This window comes from Silene latifolia, unplaced genomic scaffold, assembly GCF_048544455.1.
Source record: "Silene latifolia isolate original U9 population unplaced genomic scaffold, ASM4854445v1 scaffold_57, whole genome shotgun sequence".
NCBI lineage: Eukaryota > Viridiplantae > Streptophyta > Magnoliopsida > Caryophyllales > Caryophyllaceae > Silene > Silene latifolia.
The window spans coordinates 1,702,776-1,722,632 of NW_027413480.1; the positions used below are offsets into that span (position 1 = coordinate 1,702,776).

Here is a 19,857-nt window from a genome sequence, read left to right on the forward strand (position 1 = left end):
TTGGTTTCTTTCTCACGGTCTGCCGTGAATCGGAGGCTAAGTAGATTTTTTTTGGGTCATTTCATCTTTGTGCTTACATCGACAGGATTCGAGTTGAGGAAAATATCCAACCTTTATCAGGTATAGTTATTTCTCAGGGCCACTCGAGGAGTTGTAACTGAAATGCATGGCCATGCTCGAATGATGATTCATTTATCAGTTAAGTTACTCTCTAGTCGGGGAAACCACTCTTGATAATTAATGATCGCTTGTAAAATACGACCTTTGTGAATACGGATTTGCAAATTGTTTTACATTGAGTGGGAGAAATTTTAGGATATGAGAATCGGTTATCGCGCATACACTTGTGAGGACAAGTGGGAGTTTGTTGGAGCTTGTGTCCTCCACAAATTAGTGTGATAACATTTATAAATCTTTTATAGGTTCACAAGGGTATACTTCGTATTTTATCAGTTGATTAACGATTGCCTAATAACGGTTGGCTTGCTAGAAAGTTTGACGTTATTATCATACTGATGGCGGTGATCAACTGGTCCCTAAAGGTCACACCTAAAGGATGTGTTTGAGAGATGTGGTTATGGAAATGTAATTACATTGATGCCTTATATGACTAAACAGTTAGTCAATGTGTTGATGAGACGATTATTTAATGCCGATTAAATAATATTAGTTGAGACGAATTAACTGTCAATTCGTAAATTGAATATAATAAGTTATATTTAATTAATGTATATAATGTAAGCTTGGACGAATTAATATGTTAATTCGTAATTAAATGTAATCGGTTATATTTAATCAACAAGATGAATGTGTCATAGTGGTAATAGTAAGGGTACTCAAACCAAGAGGTTATGGGTTCGATCCTCACTAGATGACAATTTATATTTAATATATTTTATACATTTTTTGAATAACCGAAAATAAGGATTTTAATCCTTATTATTTCGGTGGGATTTGGGCCGAAATGAGGAAGAAAAAAGACTCCCCATTCACTTCTCTTTTTCGGTTAGAATAAGAGGAAGAGGGAGCTTATTTTTGACCTAATAATTCTTTTTTTTCCCATTCTTGCCTCTCATCTAAAAACACAAAAACATAAACCCTAATTAATTTACTGAAATTTGGGGATCGATTCTAGCAACAAGTTAAGGGCATTTCTCATATCGTCTTGGGTGCAACTAATAGGCGAATATCATTGCGATATTGTTCTTAGGCCGAATTTGCTAGGACCGAAGGTTGATTCTTCATCTCTTTACCTTTTGTTTATGTAATTTAATTTTATGAGTAGTATTCATCATCTTATAATTCGTTATAATCCTTAAAGTTAAAGGGATGCATACAGATAAATCCCACATGTTTCATGGCTCCGATCCTTCATGGATCGTTGTAAGTTAGAAAAGAATGGGTCCAATTTCGCCGATTGGGACACGCAACTTCGCTTGGCCACGGAGGGTGACGACAAGCTTCGTTACCTTACCGAGGCCTCTCCCGCCGACCTAATGCTAGGTCTACCACCGCCGCTAGGCAAGCCTATGAGGTTTACCAAAAGGAGTCGGTCGCGATCAAAAATGTGTTGATCTTCTCAATGGATGCCGAACTCCAAAGAAGTGCTATAAAGATTAGCACCGCTCATGAGATCTATACGAAACTTGTGACCATGTTTTCACGAGCTCCGAGGATCATACAATATGAAGCGGCATCCGCATTCTTTGATCTCAACATAAGGGAGGGCCAAAAAGTTAGCCCTCATGTGCTCAAGTTGATGGAGCATGTTGAGACCTTAAAATTGCAAAAGGTAGAGATTCTCGAGGAACTCGTCATTGATCGAATTCTTCACTCCTTAAACAAAGTTAACGCATATGTTCAATTCAGGGTGAATTTTAATATGCAAAACAAGAAAGTTTCCCTTGATGAGTTGCACAAAATGCTTGTGCAAGCCGAGAGGGACATGGGGCTAAGTGTTAGCACCACCAAGGATGTGCTCAATGTTAATCATAAGAGCAAAGGGAATTTCAAGAAAAGCGGCAATAAGGGAAAGAAGAAAACTTCCTACAAGAACAAAGCAAAGATTTGTGAAGCTAGTTCCTCCAAGCCAAAGTATAGTGCCCCATCCGGGGACAAGTGTCACTATTGTAGTGGTGTTGGGCATTGGAAGAGAAATTGTTCAAAATATCTTGGCGATATTAAAGCTGGAAAGGTTATTCCAATAGGTAAATAACTATCCCTATCTTTTATGTTTCGATCTCAACTTTGGTATTTTGATACAAGTTGTGATGATTACCCTTTTTATTGTAATTAGGGCATCCTAGCATGGATAAAGGCAAGGAAAAGCAAGCCTAGAAGATCTTGATGGTAGCTAGATGTAGCCGACCATGGTGCTAGATCTATAGAAGCTTGGCTTTATGTTACTTTGTCTTTATTTTCATGTTGTATTTTGAGATTTTAGAACTATTTTGATTTCCTTGTTTGACTTGGAAATTGGATTGTATCCTTTAAACAAGGGTTGTATTTTGGATATTGGTGACTTGGTTTGCAACCCAAGTCACTTGCTTTATCGTATCGTTTGTTCTAAAATTTATCTTCATACACTACTTGCATAGAGAAACGTAATATTATCAACTTAAATTGATCAAATTGACAATTATAATGATTAGATCATTATAAGTCCATAAGCTATGAATTTGATTCTCCTTATGCTATTATTATTACCAAAAGTGACAACTTACTTATGTAAGATCAATTATAAAGTTATGATGAGCTATTGAACTCTATATAGGATAATTTAATTTACCAATTGGCTACACCATTTATAAGACTCCATACGAGTTATGGGAGGGCTTAAGATTTCAATTTTGTTCATTACATGGACAAAAGTCGATTTGAGTTGTCAAACTCAATTTTGGAAATAATTAATCCAAAATGAGCACGCTATTTTGGAAGGTCACCCAGGAGATACCTAAAATAGAGAGTCTATTTAACAGATGACATGGATAAGACTCGTATATAATGTCTGCCGAGCTGGTCTTTTATGAGCTAATGCGTCAGTCTAGAGAAACTTCTAATACTCCACCATATGTATGTTTGTGACTCACAAAGCTATCTCTCAAGAAGATAGAAGTATTTCTGAGAGACGGAGTGGGAGTAGATTGGATCGTCACAAACATGCCTTATAGTTAATGTGTTACTTTGTGAAAGTAATGAAACTATAATCTATAAAGATAGAGTGGGAGTATAGCTCAGTGGGAGTTTAGCACACATGTCTTGTTGTTAAAATATTGCTTTGCGAAAGTAATGGTATTATCCCAAATCGACTTTGTTACATACGAGCCATAGCATTACAATCGAAAGATTGTTACTCAAAGAGTAGATTTACTTAAAGGCGAGGGTCTCCTTAAAGTGAATAGAGCTTTAGAGTAAATGTGAGCATAGATCGACATGAAGATGTTGATCAAAATAAATTATGTTAGGAATTGCCACATTTCATTTGATGATAAATGGCAAGTGATAATTAAAATTCGCTTTTCTAAAATGGGAATTTAGAGAAGGAGGTGTTTGGAACACAAAACCTTAGATAAAGATCTAAGAATCCTAACACATTATGTGTAGCTTTCTTAAGTGATCCCAGAATGGTCTTAAGCAAGCATTAAAGAATTATACTTTTCGTTCATGTGATAATTGAGAATGGAATCATTCACATGATTGAAGAATCATGATTATACATGAAGTTAAGTGGGAGCAAGAATTATTTTTCCATGTCATATATGTTCATGACATATTACTAATTGAGAATAATGTACCAATTCTCTCTTCTGTGAAAGAGTGATTGGGAGACTAGGAAAAGGTACGATATATTCTAAGATTTCTGAATCTATTTGAGAGAATATTGGCATAGAGTTAAGTGTCTTATGATGATAAGATCCTTCAAATTTGTTTAAAATCAACAAGGTTGAATAGGTTATTCATGGTGATGAAAGTGGAATTACTATGGTGGAGTCATGGTCATTCACTGAACCTATTAAGTTGTTGATCACATGAAATCATTTGCTGATGATTCCGCCATTAGAATGATCATGTATGCCAACAGACGCACACGCTATGATGAAGTATATGCTAGGAGCATAATAAGTCAATAACAGGTTAATTCGTAAGATGGTCTTGTGAAAGCCTTAAAGAACAATTGAGGATTTGTTCGATTGTTTGGATGATAAACTAAGTTATGTATTGAAGGGTTCCACTAACTTTAGTTTCCAAACTGAAAAGGATTTGTCGAAATCCTGGCCTGATTTTATTGACTAAGGAGTCAGAAACAAGAAAGGTGTTTTAGTTTTGAACATTGCAAATTCTACAAAAGGAATCTAAGTAAATTATGATAAAATGGTCAACGTAGGGAATAAGAGTGATTCATCTACCAAGGACCTTATCACAAGTTATGTGATAACAGTGGGAGCATCTTTCAAGGTAAAGAGCTCAAGTCTAGTAAGAAGACTAGACATAAACTTAGATAAATTCATGTCATTAGAGATGACATTGGATAGAAGGAAATGGCAAATAAAGTTGAAATACATGGATATCTGGTATATCCACTTGCCAAACTTTTATTGCATTTCAACTAGTGTAAAAGGTACACTAAAGATTATAAGATATGAAGTAGTAATAGTGTATTGACTATTCATATATGATCATCGCATTTATCATTTGAGTTTCTTTAAACTCACCCATTACTTTGTTAAATCTAAATGGGTTGTAGAGACAAATTGAACCCCACTAAAGTGAACTGGATTGATATAGTACTCGCCCCTAATCATTTAAAAGAGGTGACGTCTCGAAGTGACTAGAGTGTGATGCGATTGATGGCAAGTTCAAGTGCCATAAAGTCATATGGGATGACTAGTCGATCACACAGGCAGACTGTATGGGACACTCTGTCGGGCAGTGACCGCTTATAAAGTTCTGGTAATTCATAAAGCCTAGTCGTGGCAAGAGCTACTATATTATTCTTATGAGTCAATTCTTTTGACTAGAGACTATTCGCCCAAGTTGGCACAAATCTCTGATTGGCTTTGATTTATGCTCTACGACTGTCGTAACTAAGGTCAAATGAGTATATTTTGGGTTATGACGTATTGTGGCTAAACAAAGGAAATAGTGCGATAGGAATTGTCCGCCCCCTTGTCAGGGTTATTTGAAATCTCAACGCCACTCGAGGAGTAGTGAACTGGAAATTCGTGGCCACGCTCGGAAAGTATCTATGGTAGATAATTCCGGTCAGACGGTTACACTCCAGATCGAGAAAACCACTCAAGATATGATCAAGTGCAAGTACGACCTGTGAGACACCGTACCTTGCATTGAGTGGGAGATTGTAATAGGACAAGAGAATTGGTGACGCACACTTGTCTCGGACAAGTGGGAGATTGTTGGAATATGTGTCCTCAACAATAGTGCGATCACATGTTTAAATCTCATATTAAGAATACGTAAGGGATGATTCATTATATAGTCAACTGATCATCATTAATCGGTAATGATTGGCTAACTAGAGTTTGACATTACTGTCGTTTGATGGTGGTGGTCAGTTGATCCGTTAAGGTCACACCTAAAGGACAATTCCCTTAATAGACAAATTGATTAATTGTATGACGATACAAGTTAATTAATTTCTTAAAATTGAACAATTCAACTGTGAGAGAGAATGTTTTATATCTTATTGTAATGGGATTAAATAAGATTTATTTTAATAATTGAAATAATTTATTACTAAAATTGATTATTGTTTGTGAAACAATTGAGATAAGAATGAACGGTTAATTATAATTACAATATGTTGTGAATTATAATTGTGTGATCCATTTTATTTATGTAATCAAGTATCACTAGTCAATTTGTTGTATGTGATTTGATTAATTTATAAAATGATATTTATTTGAAAAATATGCATTAAATTAATTAATAACATGTAACTTAATACATGTGACATATTGTGTGACAAATGACAAATTGATAAAATAAAATGGTAGTCCATTTTATCAAATGGACCGAATGGAGGGAGTAGTAGTGGTCTGAGGATGATGTTATTTTATGAGATAAAGTGCACATCATCATAATTTTTTGTTTACTAGACTTGCACCTACTCTAATTCTCTGACACATCTATAATGTTGATAAGAGTAAAAGGAAAAAGTAGATTCCATTTCTTGGCCTTTTCTCCTCACCCCCACCGGTTTTCCTCCTCTTGTTTTAGAGAGAATTGTTCTCTTATATTTACTACTCATTCATTCATTTTATATGACATGCAAAAATACTTCATCTCTCCCACATCTCTCTAAAAGTGTTTTGAAAACAAGAGATTGTTCATAAATTCTAATATCAAAATAAAGTTACTAGTGTAGTAATAAGTATATTATTAGAATTAATTTTAAGGGTTCTAGTGTATTAATCTAGTTAATTAGTATACTAGTTTAAGAGATTAGTCTTGGGTACAATCAAAGGAGAATCTCTACATTGGGATTTTTGGAGGATCATCCATCATTTTAAGCTCAAGAACAAATAAGGAAGGTGACCTTATTTGTGCCCAATATTTCGAAATATATAACAATGTAAGGAACATTGTTTTTCCTTATTAATCTCTTATTTTGTTATGCATGCACTAGATCTAAAATAACATAAATTAAGAAGTTAATTAGTTCACTATTAGAAGAGTCTAATAATAGGTATATGAACCTAACATTAACATCCAACCGGTTTGAGAAAATGTTGACAAGACCCAACATATCCACACCATGGGGAGCAAGGAGTACTACCCGGCCATCCGCCAATGGCGCCCACTTCTTCGACAAGAGGACAAATTTCACCCTTCGGGAATACGAAAACATGATGTTTAGAATCCCAAAACCGAGAGCATGCTTCAAGGAACGAGGATTGCACCTTGACTTGACGAAGCACCAACAATTGACCAACTCCCATTACAACGAGTTGATACTTCTTGGGAGGTGACGAATCCCGACACCAATGTCGCAACCTATTTTCGAAAGCATCCATGAATTATTTTGTAGAAGAAGAAGAAGAAAGGTTTTCGTAGAGATATTTTTCGTGTTTCGGATGATGAAACAATGAAGCACAAACGTCTCTATTTATACAAAACAATCAGCGCTTTTTTCCAAAAAAAAGGGGAAGATCGCTTCCATCGCCCATGGCCTCGCGCCTCTTTAGGCTGGTCCTCAGGATCCGCACCTTGATTTGTCCCTATCAAGTTGTGTTTCTTCCTGACACCTAAATCCTCCCGCCGAAGGGCTCGCGCCTCTTCGGGCCTATCCAGGAATTTTTGTGTTTTCTCACACTCACATTTCCTTGTTTTCGCATTTTACGAGATCCGACACGATTTCCCTGGCGCAGATTTAAACATACGGATTTTTCTCTTTTTTTTTTAGGGGGGAAGGGCTACTTGCCCCGATCCGCGACGGATCGTTTCCATGTCAGTCGAAAATTCCAAAAACAATTTCTCTTTTTCCACAAAACTCGAAAATTGATAACACAACGTCAATTTTCTTCAAAAATTCAAGCTCTTACAAATCCAAGCCTCGATCTCGCAAAAATCGAATCAAATACACTCGCAAAAAATCCCTTTTGAAATCAATCCGTAACGGTTTGAGTTTTAGTTTTTTTTCGAGTTACAAATAATTTTTTAGCAAAGTTCAATGCAATTTAATTCAAACACGAGTTAATTGCTCAAAATTTCAAAACAATTTCATTTGAAAAATCCAAACGTGACGACCTGTCACGGAATTTTCAAAATTTCAAATTTCAAATTTTAACTTCAAGTCATCGTGGTTATTTTTGTCAAATGCTTTTACAAATTTACGTGCATGCGTACGTGCTTTTACAAATTTACGTGCAGGAACAAATGCAAAGCAAAGAGGAACTAGCAGCTGACCGTACTTCTCCGAAACACAACACAAAAAAGCCAAACAAAATAAACTACAAACCAAAAACACACATATACAAACCGCCTCACGCAAAATACATCAACACATGTTTGATACAAACAACTGACCATACAAATAGGATCCGGTACAAGTATTTATCATACAGACACTGGCCTAAAACAACGAACTGGGGGCTATCCGCCACCTATCGAACCAGGCACTCCTTATCCTTCTGATCAGAAAAGAAAGGGAGCAACATGGAAAAGAAAGGAGTAACCACCGAAGCAGAGGTGATTACCATGACGGTAATACCTCATTCTTACTCCATGACAAAAAGGGAAACAATGCCTTGCAGATTTCGGACGACATAACAATCAGGAATTGTGACTCAGTGCATCACCCCGACGTTAACCTCCAATCCTCGGAATTCGGCGATGAGAAGGAGCCATGACATAGGGCGCTACCCCGATGTTGAATCCCAATCATCAGAACTCAACAACGATCGAAGACGGCAATGTAGAACAATGCACCCATCTTGACCCCCAATCATCAGACGTCCGAACTCCTGCAGACAACAGCCAATGATCAACACTTGATCAAAGGCTGGACAAAGGCCGCCAGGGAGAAACATAACTCGACAAGGACAAAGCGACAGCTATTTCTCCTCCTTCAGGATCATCCTCATGCTCTAGAGCCTCAGCAACGGACCCAGCGGGCCCAAAACACTCCCCTGCATTCAGGACAAAACAAAAGCGTCAGCCGAAATTTCGGCATTACGACGGCACAAAATGGACAAATCCAAAAAAAATACACCTGCAAATGTAAAACAAAAACGAGGACAAGCTCGCCGAAACCCAACCAACAAAAACACTTCACAAAAGTCGCAAAAAAAAAAAGACTCGCCCTTCTTTTCAAGCAAAAGACGAGTCAAAACAACGACAAAATCTCAAAAAACACCCAACACTTCAAGGCCCACACAAGGCCCGCAAAACAACAACAAAAATTCCCGACGCAACTGCGTATTTTTCAAAGCTCAAAAAGGCAATTTTACGCCAATTTGGGCACAAACGGGTCAAAAATTTAAAATACGACCACAACAAAACAACGTGATCCAATCACATCTCAATATGGCATAAACTACCATTAAGGTCCATTTCAAGACAAACTGGCTCAATTTGAGCTCAAATAGACGCTTATTTCGTCAAACATAAGACCGTCACAAAAAGGCAAAAACTCAAATTTGCCCACAACACCCAACGAAGGTTCAACATGACAAAGACGGTCTTCCCCGACTACAATACAACCTAGTGGGCACACAACTCAAGCAAACAAACTAGGCATTGTTAAATAAGACGGTTTTCTCGTCTCATTCACGTTTTTCGAGCCTAGGGAGCGGGAACGGGGACCAAAATGCAAACTAAAGGCACCCCTATACTCCTAAACAGGTTTCTAACCTAATGCAATCATCAATTTCACTCGAAAGTGGGCTAAACAAAAACGCCCAATTCAATTTTTGAAAGTTTAAGGTTTTCGCCCTAATTCAATTAACCAAAAGACAAACAAATTCAAATGGATTCAAGAGGATTTACATACCTTGAGATGACATGATGACAATGGCGCAAAGTCAAGCAAGAAACAAAGTCGAAAATGGCATCTTTTTCGTGGTTTTTTTTTTTATTTTGTGTCGAAGAAGACAATGGGAATGGGGAGCTTCATATTCTCGCGTCTTTTTACAGAAAAAAGGGAAGCTCCCTTCCTTCGCACAACTGCTCACGCCTCAATCAGGTGTTCCCTGCTTTATTCAGCGGAATTTTGGGCTTTGGCCCAATTTCTCACACAAACTTCCAAATTTCAACGACGACAATAAAAACCGTCATTTTTCAAATACAAAAATAAGTAGCGAAATTTGAAATTCGCTATTTTTACAACATTTTCAACGACGGCAATAAAAACCGTCATCTTTCAAAAATAAATAGTGAAATTCAAATTCGCTATTTTCACAAAAATTTTCAACGACGGCAATAAAAACCGTAATCTTTAAAAATACAAAAATAAATAGTGAAATTCAAATTCGCTATTTTCACAAATTTTCAACGACGACAATAAAAACCGTCATCTTTAAAATACAAAAATAAATAGTGAAATTCAAATTCGCTATTTTCACAAATTTTCAACGACGACAATAAAAACCGTCATCTTTCAAAAATAAATAGTGAAATTCAAATTCGCTATTTTCACAAAAAAATTCAACAACGGCAACAAAAATCGTCATCTTTCAAATACAAAAATAGGTAGTGAAATTCAAATTCGCTATTTTCACAAATTTTCAACGACGACAATAAAAACCGTCATCTTTCAAATACAAAAATAAGTAGTGAAATTCAAGTTCGCTATTTTCACACATTTTAAACGACGGCAACAAAAACCGTCATCTTTCAAATACAGAAATAAGTAGTGAAATTCAAATTCACTAATTTCACAAATTTTCGACAACGACAATAAAAACTATCATCTCTCAAAAACAAAAACAAAGTAGTGAAATTCAAATTCGCTATTTTCACAAAATGTTCGACGACGGAATTAAAAAACCGTCACTTTCAAACGAAAATCAATAGTGAAGTTCGAATTCGCTATTCTCACAAATATTTCAACGACATGTTCAAACCTCAAACAAACAGCATTAAAAACCGTCAAACCTTCAAAAAGGGGTGGTGAAATTCACTACCCTTCACAAATCTCAAATCATGGGAAGACGAAATTAAAATCTTCCTCCCCAAACACACATCAGATAGCAGAATACACATCTGTCCTTTTTCTACAAAACAAACGGCAATAAAAACCATTATCTCCCTTGGAGATTCAAAATCACCGCCGACCACGGGAGCCAAGCTCACGAGCCTATCCCTTTCCGGCGCCACAAACATCCGATATAAACGTCGTGATTCCCTAATAGGATATCGGAGGCTTCCTCGCGGAGCACGCTAAATCAAACAACTTCTCGAAATAGGCCCGTCCAACGCGGCTATTTCCCACACTCGACCAATCGACATTCAACGTCGCTGGCGAGCCCCAAAATGCAACACAATCAACACGGCTGGCGAGCCTCAAATGCATCGCATTCAACGCGACTAGCGAGCCCCTTCATATCCGCAACGCGGCTGGCGAGCTCCTTCATATCCGCAAACGGCTGGCGAGCCCCTTCATATCCGCAACGCGGCTGGCGAGCCCCTTTATATCCGCAAGTGGCTGGCGAGCCCCAACATATCCACAACACGGTTGGCGGGCCTTTGTCCGCAAATAAGAAACGACTCTAGGACATATCCCGAAGATGCCTCAGGTATGACTCCTTCTTATGGCTGGCGAGCCTTTGTACGTTGTCTTACGGACTTTAAACGACCCCCACGGACAGTCGACAGACTTTAAACTGTTCCCGATTACAGGTCCTTGACTCGTATCCTCGAGTCGCCTTGGCGTTGCCCTTTCCGACGGCAGGTCCTTGGCCCGAACTCTTTCGAGCCGCCTCGACGTCGCTTCGGTTTTCAGGTTGTAATCTTTGATTGACCTGGGGGCTATACTTTGACTTTCGCCCTGTACAAGCCTCAGTCAAAGTGGGGGCTCTGTAGATACCCAGTATCTGTCAAGTCTCCAACAAACACCCGATGATTATCGGACTACAACATGCTTAGGAATCGCAGCATTTAATCGACAGTTTTGTACAACTATACGTCGGAAAACTTAAAAACGATTTCGAAAATAAAACATTTCAAAACTTTTCAAAAGTACCTGGAGTGTTTAATGCATGACGACGGGGTCACAATGACACTAACTAGAGTGAGAACCGACACCGGACCAAAACCTGACTCAAAATTCAAATCCCGACTCCAACAACGAGTCAAACCGAGTCAAACATAAAAAAAAACAAAACTTTTCAAGACTTCTATGTTAAGTATTCCCGGAATACTTCATGGTCAAGTACAAATCATGTCATCCAAAATATAGGATAGAACAAATCATGATTACAATTGCGTGATAGTGACAAGACACCTCGAAGACTCGCGAATTGGCTCGCGCCTCTTCGAGCAGCCCATGCGGCCACGTCGCTCAAAAGGCACACAACCACCCATTTCTCTATAAATACTCACCTTCACACACCATAACACTTTACGCGAGTGTCCGCCCCCTCATTTTTCTCTTAAAATTCTAGACTCGACTTCTCAAGTTACAAACCGATACGTGTTTTCGACCTACCGATCGAAAACACAAGCCTTACACATTGTTTGGTACCGTCATCGTGCATTAAATCACTTGACCGACCATCTCGACCAACTACACCACCACTAAACTTAAAACACTCTTTTACATTGCTAAAACGGTTTTCAAACCGAGTTTTTCGACCAAACAAGTTGATACACTTTCGTCAATTTCTCGTCTCAAGCCTAGCATGTAAGTATGAGGATGTAAAAATCCTCTTCTATCATGTTTTTCATTTGTTTTATGACTATAACATGCTAAAACATGCATAACATGATTCAAATATGGGTTAAATGAGCCAAAACTGGATTTTAGCCGGAGACAGGGGCTGCTTGTATAGCAGACAGGCTTGCGCCTAAACCCCCTCTCAGGCCTTAATCCAGCCGTGTTTGGTCTCATCTTCCCCTTCAATTCATTTCTTATTTGTAATCGGTTTTTACCATTTCAAATATTTCAAATCATTTTTTTATGATGAACTTTTAACCATAAAACATTTTTCACCCTTGGTTCCTAATACCATGACGGTTTAATCCGTGTTTCGGTGATAATATTTGGTTAAATACATTTTAAAAGGTATTTTAAAATCTTTTATTTCATTTCTTTACATTTTCAAAACAAATGCATTAGTCATAAATACAAAATCATCATTAGTTCTACATACCATGTCGGATTTTAACCCGAGTACGATGATAAACATTGACTAATCACAAACAAATGAACTTAAAACAGTTAGTTCATAATCATTTTCAAAACTATTTATGTCAAGCTTGCAAAACTGAACCCGACATCGAATATTGTCAATACAATGGCGATTATTCAAGTCTTGTTCTTCACAATAACACAAAAGCGGTCTAAACGACCTTTTCAAACCAAGACGGGTTCAAACACCCTCTTTTCAAACCATTTTGGAAACCTTTTAATGGTCAGGAGACGTCCCTTCAAACCGTCTGTTGACCCGCGCCTAAACAGGCCACTCATTTTCCAATTTTCAAACCAGGACAGGCCTGTTTGCATTGCTTGATGGCTCGCGCCTATATAGGCTGCCTGATGCAGACCTTGATTCCTTCCAGCACTTGTCTAGGACGACCCCGACTTCGGTTAACCCGAATACAGGACGGATCAGATGACGAATCTGCCCATTTTACATTGTATTTTCAAAACGCCTTACTAAGACAAATGGATTACGTTATGCACCATAAACCTAACTTGATAAATGGATATTTAATTTCCGTCTTGCATGCAAATTAACATTAAATCCAACTCGACATCAAATACTTGATACTTAGATTAAACAACTGACATAGAAAGCTCACATGTTAGGTTCAAACTTGTGGATGCGCATTCATGCATTTACCCGTTTTATCAACTATTGCATTTAACCAACCAAGATCGATCAGTAGAGGCCGCACGGGGTATGGATTGGGTGTCCGATTAAAGGGCTTCCCAATACGTACCTTCACCTCTTACTCAGAAAGTTTGGATAGTGGACGACCTTATCCAAGGCGTACGAGAGTCATTCTAGAGATAGGATGGAAAAGAGGGACGATTCCTTATCTTTAGTATTTATGTCAAATATCGCTTTTTGCCTTGGTTGACCTAGGTATAAAGTGGATTCGAACGGGTTCCAAGCATCCCATAAATGCTTGGTGGCGACTCCGAACATCTCTTGCATCGTTTCGAGACCCTTGCTGAGACAAAACCGACCGATCTAAAACGATCCGGTCGAAAGCATTTTTACGCCGCCGAACGTGGCTTCCAAAAGACCGCTATACGTCCGCAGATCGGTCGGGCGCGTAGGTGGCCATGTCCACAATCATACGTGAACGGAATTCAATTTTGGGATCAAAATTAAACTTATAAAATTTGAACAAAATTTAAGTAAGATTAATTTACAAGTTTAAAAAGACATGTCTAATAACAAAATTAAATTAACAGGACTAATATTTGAAGTGAACTGAAGTTGTAAACTGAATTTATAGAGGATTGTTATTCTCTTCTCCCTTCCACTTCTCTTCCACTTCCTTCCTTTATCTCTCACATTCGATTCATCTACTCCCTCCGTACTACACCAATTGTAACAGGGTAAAAAATGAGATATTTAAGAAAAGAGGGTAAAAGTAGGGACAAAGATGGAAAGTATATAAAGTAAATATAAGGGATTAAATTATTGGGTTGGTGAGTGGGCCACAAGTGGTTATTGTGTAAATATAAGGAGAATATAAAGGTATTACTGTAAAAAAAAATAACCCATTTATAGCATGTTACTATTGGTGTGGTACGGCCGTATTAGTTAAGTGTAACCATTGGTACGGAGGGAGTAATATATAGCAAGTGGGGTCGGGAAGCAAGAGGAAAAAACCAGATATATAATATTTTAATCAATTATTAAAGAAAGAGGTAGTTAACAATCCTCAAATTTATAAGACCGTGTGGTGAGTTGAAATTTATTTGAGCCAGTCGCAAGTTAGTTGTGGACTTGCGGTACAGTACTCGGTAATATGTAGCATGGTCCCACTAAGGGCTACTTGTTGTCTACGGAGGTATATAGGAGGGATCCATCTTTATTTATTGATCACAATATTATACTGAAAAGACAAGAAGTAAAAAGGCGTAACAGTCAAATAGTAACAAAGTAGAAGCAGTAAAGAAATCAAGGGAATGGCGGACATGGCGAATCTTCTCCGTATCAAAATTATACGTGGCATTAATCTAGCCGTCCGCGATATCAAATCCAGTGATCCTTACGTCATCCTTCGCCATGGCACTCATGTTAGTTTCTTTTATTTTTCCGCTTATTGACTCTGCATTCTTCATTTTAATTAACATTCTTAGTTTAGTTATACAATATTGTTTACTTTGATTTTTGTACTACATTGTTTATTTGAAACACTAGATTGTTTCTTTTATCTACTTTTTTTTTCCTGATTTTATGTTTGCATTCACATTTTCTAACCGTTACATTTGATTGACTTGTTAATTTTTATTATACCATCCGTTTTTTTTGTTTTCTTCTCAACTCACATGAGTTAAATTAACAAATACTTAAAAGAGAATAGAAAAATTGATCGACTATGATTTTTGTGGAAAAAAAGACAGGGAATTAGTTTAGTCTTAGCGATTAAGTATCTGTAGTTTAGTGTAACCTTTCTGTAGTTTAAGCGCACTCCATCTCATCCAGACCATAGCTAAGGTAGGCCCTGTTCTTTTAAATTTAAAGTCACTTAATTTAAGTTAACTTCGGATCCTATAAGTTGATTGATTCGAGTTTAAATCCTATAAATTGATTCGATTCGAGATCCTATAATTTTGATTCGATTCGAGATCCTATAAGTTCAATTCGATCCTATAAGTTCGAGATCCTATAAGTTGATTCGATTGAGATCCATAAGTTCGATTCGAGATCCTATACGTCACTTAATTTAAGTTCGATTCGAGATCCTATAAGTTGATTCGATTCGAGATCCTATAAGTTGATTAAGTTCGAGATCCTATAAGTTGATTCGGATCCAATAAGTTTAGTTGATTCGAGATCTTATAAGTTGATTCGATTCGAATCCTATAAGTTTCAGTCCAAAAGAACAAGACCATAGACCTATTTTTTGTGGGCAACATAGACTCACTTTTCTCATAAAAAGTGAGTCCATGTTACATATGGTTTCGATGAGAGGTAGTAATTTTTTGTGAGTAGAGAGATCTCGGTCTATACTTTTTGTGAGTATCTGTTAAGATTATGGTGGGGGAATTGCATAAGATAATTGTATTATTGAGTTGTGTTCTCATGAGAATACATGGACACAGGGTTTTAAATAGCGGTATCGGTCGCGATCGCGGTCGCGGTAACGGAGTCGCGGAATCGTCCCCGACTCGGCCATCGCGCTCCGAATCGCTATTATCGCGGTGATATTTATTTTACAAGCTTTTGTAGATATTTCATCATCTATTGACTATTTCATATAAAGTTAAGATTAATTCTACTTAGGATTTGATCAATGCTATACAATTTCTAAGAGCTTTCCATTAAAAAACTTGGCCAGTACAAGTTATAACTCGTTCATATCGGGTTCATCGCGGGTCAGATGTCGGGCCGAGTTGGCCGATACACGTTATAAATCGGTCGTCTCGGCCGATACTTTCTTCTTTTCAATTTACCCGATTCATCTCGGGATATCTCGTATCGGCGGCCTCCGATACCGATACATCTCGGGCGATACGATACGTCTCGGCCGAGATTTAAAACCCTGCATGGACACGATATATATAATAGACGACGATACTCTAAACCCTAGACGGTAGCCGTCGTAACTTGTAACCTAACCCTAATGATAGTCGGCCCTAATGGGCCTAATATTCTAATATTCCCTCTCAGTCACTATAATGTTCCCACTTTCCCGAAACGGATTATTCAACTAATGTTCCCATTTCTTTTTTTTGGTAACTTTTACTCTTATTTTATTCATTCCTCTCTCTTATCACCAAACCCCACACAACTCTTTTACTCCTATTTTATTTACTTTCCTTTATATTTTGAACCCACAATTCTTTATTTAACTACTAATAATTCATCCATCTCTCCTATCACCAACCCCTCACAACTCTTTTACTCCTATTTTAATACTTTTCCTTAAGTATTGTGCCTATATCAAATGGGAACAATATAACAACTGGGAGGGAGTAGTATCTTATCTCATACGACATGGAGTCCCATAAAATAAAACCAAGAAAGAAAAATATGGTCCAAGTAGATGTTAAGAAAAAGAGAATAGATTACTTAGTTATTTGTTCAAAGTAGAAGACTAAAATTTCAAATGAAAGTAACATTACAAGAAGAAAAGTAGATACTGTCAAAAAAAAAAAAAAAAAGAAAAGTAGAAAGACCATTTAGATGACCCACATTTTAAGTCTTGGTCGACGGTCGTGACTCGTGGCTCATCCATATTTAAATTTATAATACAACAAAGAAAAAAAAAGGGTAAATAATCGAATGGAATGGAGATTGGAGGATATATGTATCTTAGAAATCTTAAAAACCAGCATAACTCACAGTTGTACTCCAGTTGTTATGGGTCTGTTTCTGGTTTTAGCGAGGTTCGTTGGATATCAAGTGGCTTAGGGGACTCTAATGCCACCTTATTTGTATTGTACTTGTTTATTATCTAGAATGCTAATAATTTAGGTTGCACGGACACTCCTCTTAATCGGTGTTCCCGTGTCGGACACCTGTGTCGGACACGCTCGTCGGACACACGTCAAAACGTGTCAGACACCTGTAAAGTCGTGTCTAACTTTCATCTTTTATTTGGGCACGTGTCCGACGCGTGTCCATGGTATTTTGAGCCGTGTCCATGGTATTTGGACACACATTCAAACGGAAAGTTGAATTTAAGGTAAATGGCGTGAATTGTTGTATGGTTGAATTTGGTGGAAAAATGATGTTCTTTAGACAAGTAATGAGATGTCGAAATAGATTGATTATAAGTTGGTTTTTGGTTTTAGAAATGAGAATAAGTTATATTTAACGTCAAATTTTACCTTCACTTATTTAAATTTAATATCAAATACTTTTTCAAAAGTAAAATCACACATATATAACTACAAAATATATATTTTATTAAATTTAAATAACGTGTCCCATGTCCTAAATTTCATGGGATGCCGTGTCACGTGTCCGTGTCGTGTCCGTGTCCGTTTTGGTGCTACATAGCTAATAATCTCCTTTTATTTTATTTTTGAAAATTTATGGTTATAAAAAAAAGAAAAAAGAAAAGAAATTTGGAGCATTTTATAGTTTTTTGTTCTAACAACCTCTTGTATATGATTCCTAATAAACTGCGGTTGTATTCATAAAGTTTATGAAGAATAATTATCTTAATTAAGCACAAAAGTGGGTATGTCATTTAATAATGAACGGGTACAATATTTGTCAAACATAGGTGAGTTGAATCAATTATATTTTTGTCTTCTTAACCTTATAGTCTTCATATTGTCTATGAAGAATAATTACTAATGCTCCGTGATTTAAGCTTTATTTGGTGGTCTTGACTCTTAGACAAGTTTGACGAAACAGCCATGCTTTATTAGCTATATTGAATTAGCATTGAAAGAAAAGGCGTGTACTCACCGCTTGTTTGATGTTGGTAATCTGGGTATTTCAATTTTAGCGTGTACTCACCGTGGAAATGTAAGTTTTGATCACAGAAATTAAAGATTCGTTATGTTAAGAAGACAATTAATCCTGAATGGAATGAAGAACTTACTCTTTCTGTTATGAATCCTGAAGAACCAGTCAAACTTGTAAGCTTCCTCAACTCAAGTAAATAACATCATCATGATTCATTCATTTGTCTCAATTCCTGCAGTGAATATCCATTTTCTCAATCTAGTGTTGAGCTGATAGTATCAAATACTTCGTATTAGTCGTAGAAGCGGCCTAAAATGACTCATAATGTGCAAGTAGTAATCTAAAACCGTACCCTTTGAATGAAAAAGTGAGAGCGAGTTGATTTCATACTCCAAATTCAATAGCAATATAGCATGGTTAAGTATGTGCCACAGTAAGAATGGCATACAGATGACTCATAATGTGCTCCCAGTAATTCTTCTGAATAATCCTGAAGAATAAAGATCGTTACTGTCGTTGATATTGACTGATCATACTTGTAATTCTTGGAACACTTTAATTTTAACTGTGAGCATCTTATTGTGAATGCAGTATGTGTATGACCATGACACCTTCTCAATGGATGATAAGATGGGGGATGCTGAGTTCGACATCAAATATTTCATGGAAGCCATAAAAATGAACTTGGAAGGTCTTCCGGATGGAACAGTAATCACTAAAGTGAAACCAGACAGGAACAACTGCATTTCCGAGGAGAGCTCTATCGTTTGGAGGGAAGGTAAAGTGATTCAGAACATGTTTCTCAGGCTGCGAAATGTCGAATGTGGTGAAATCCAACTCCAGTTAGAGCAGATGGTTGCTGCTCGCCCCAAGGGTGGGTAATTGTCGTCTTCAGTAGTCCTTGTATAGACGGAGTACTAATTAGAAGCAACTAGTAGTGTTAAACGCTTGGTATATGGGGACAAGGGATTATTAACTTTGCCTTTTTTTTGTAATAAGTGATGCATTCAGATGATTTTCTGACCCTATAATACGGTCGCTCGTAATCTCGTATAACATACAGAGTATAAATAAAATTGTGATTTACCCCCTCTTATATTTTCTCAAGTAAGTTGACAATTGTTAGAGATCCGTGCACGGGGCTGCAAATTAATTATCCAAGATGTCGATTTGCTATTTGATTCGAGATTTTCGATACTCTTTTTTTTTTTTAAACAATAATATAATATTATTAAACCAAAATTATCAAGGAGATTTTGTACACAAAATATATTCCCACTTATCAAAAGTACTCCGAAGATATGACATTGTATACATTAGATGGATTGACAGTATCGAGTTTCAGCCAAGTATTTCTAGGAGTGAAGCTTTTTACTCCGAATGATGAAACTTGTTTCATGCGTATCTGCTTCATAAGTTGCCGTAAAGGTCCTGTACTCCGGGAAAGCTAATGCACTAGCATGAAGAAACGATCGTTCGGTAATGCAGGTTCATCGATGTTCTTATTCCAGCTGGATCGTCCACTAAATTTACCTTCTCATGCCATTAATTGTAAGACAATCTACACCTT

At 37.1% G+C, this 19,857-nt stretch overlaps 1 protein-coding gene across 2 annotated transcripts; it reads left to right on the forward strand.

Moving 5' to 3' along the window:
• Positions 1 to 14,611: 14,611 nt before the first annotated feature.
• On the forward strand, positions 14,612 to 19,377 carry LOC141639767 (protein C2-DOMAIN ABA-RELATED 4-like). 2 transcript variants are annotated; one of them, XM_074448815.1, is made up of 3 exons: positions 14,621 to 14,938; positions 18,365 to 18,460; positions 18,879 to 19,377. In XM_074448815.1, the coding sequence occupies exons 1-3, from the start codon at positions 14,828 to 14,830 to the stop codon at positions 19,167 to 19,169; spliced, it is 498 nt and encodes a 165-aa protein (XP_074304916.1). In that variant the 5' UTR covers positions 14,621 to 14,827; the 3' UTR covers positions 19,170 to 19,377. The 2 variants fall into 2 exon arrangements, with proteins under 2 accessions (XP_074304917.1, XP_074304916.1); XM_074448816.1 differs by lacking the exon at positions 18,365 to 18,460 and having other exon boundaries at positions 14,612 to 14,938.
• Positions 19,378 to 19,857: the final 480 nt, after the last annotated feature.

Coding starts and splice junctions, on each gene's coding strand:
- LOC141639767 (XM_074448815.1), top strand. CDS start 14,828: ATGGCGGACATGGCGAATCTTCTCCGTATCAAAATTATACGTGGCATT. Junction 14,939..18,364: donor TCCTTCGCCATGGCACTCAT/GTTAGTTTCTTT, acceptor TTTTGATCACAG/AAATTAAAGATTCGTTATGT. Junction 18,461..18,878: donor CTGAAGAACCAGTCAAACTT/GTAAGCTTCCTC, acceptor TTGTGAATGCAG/TATGTGTATGACCATGACAC.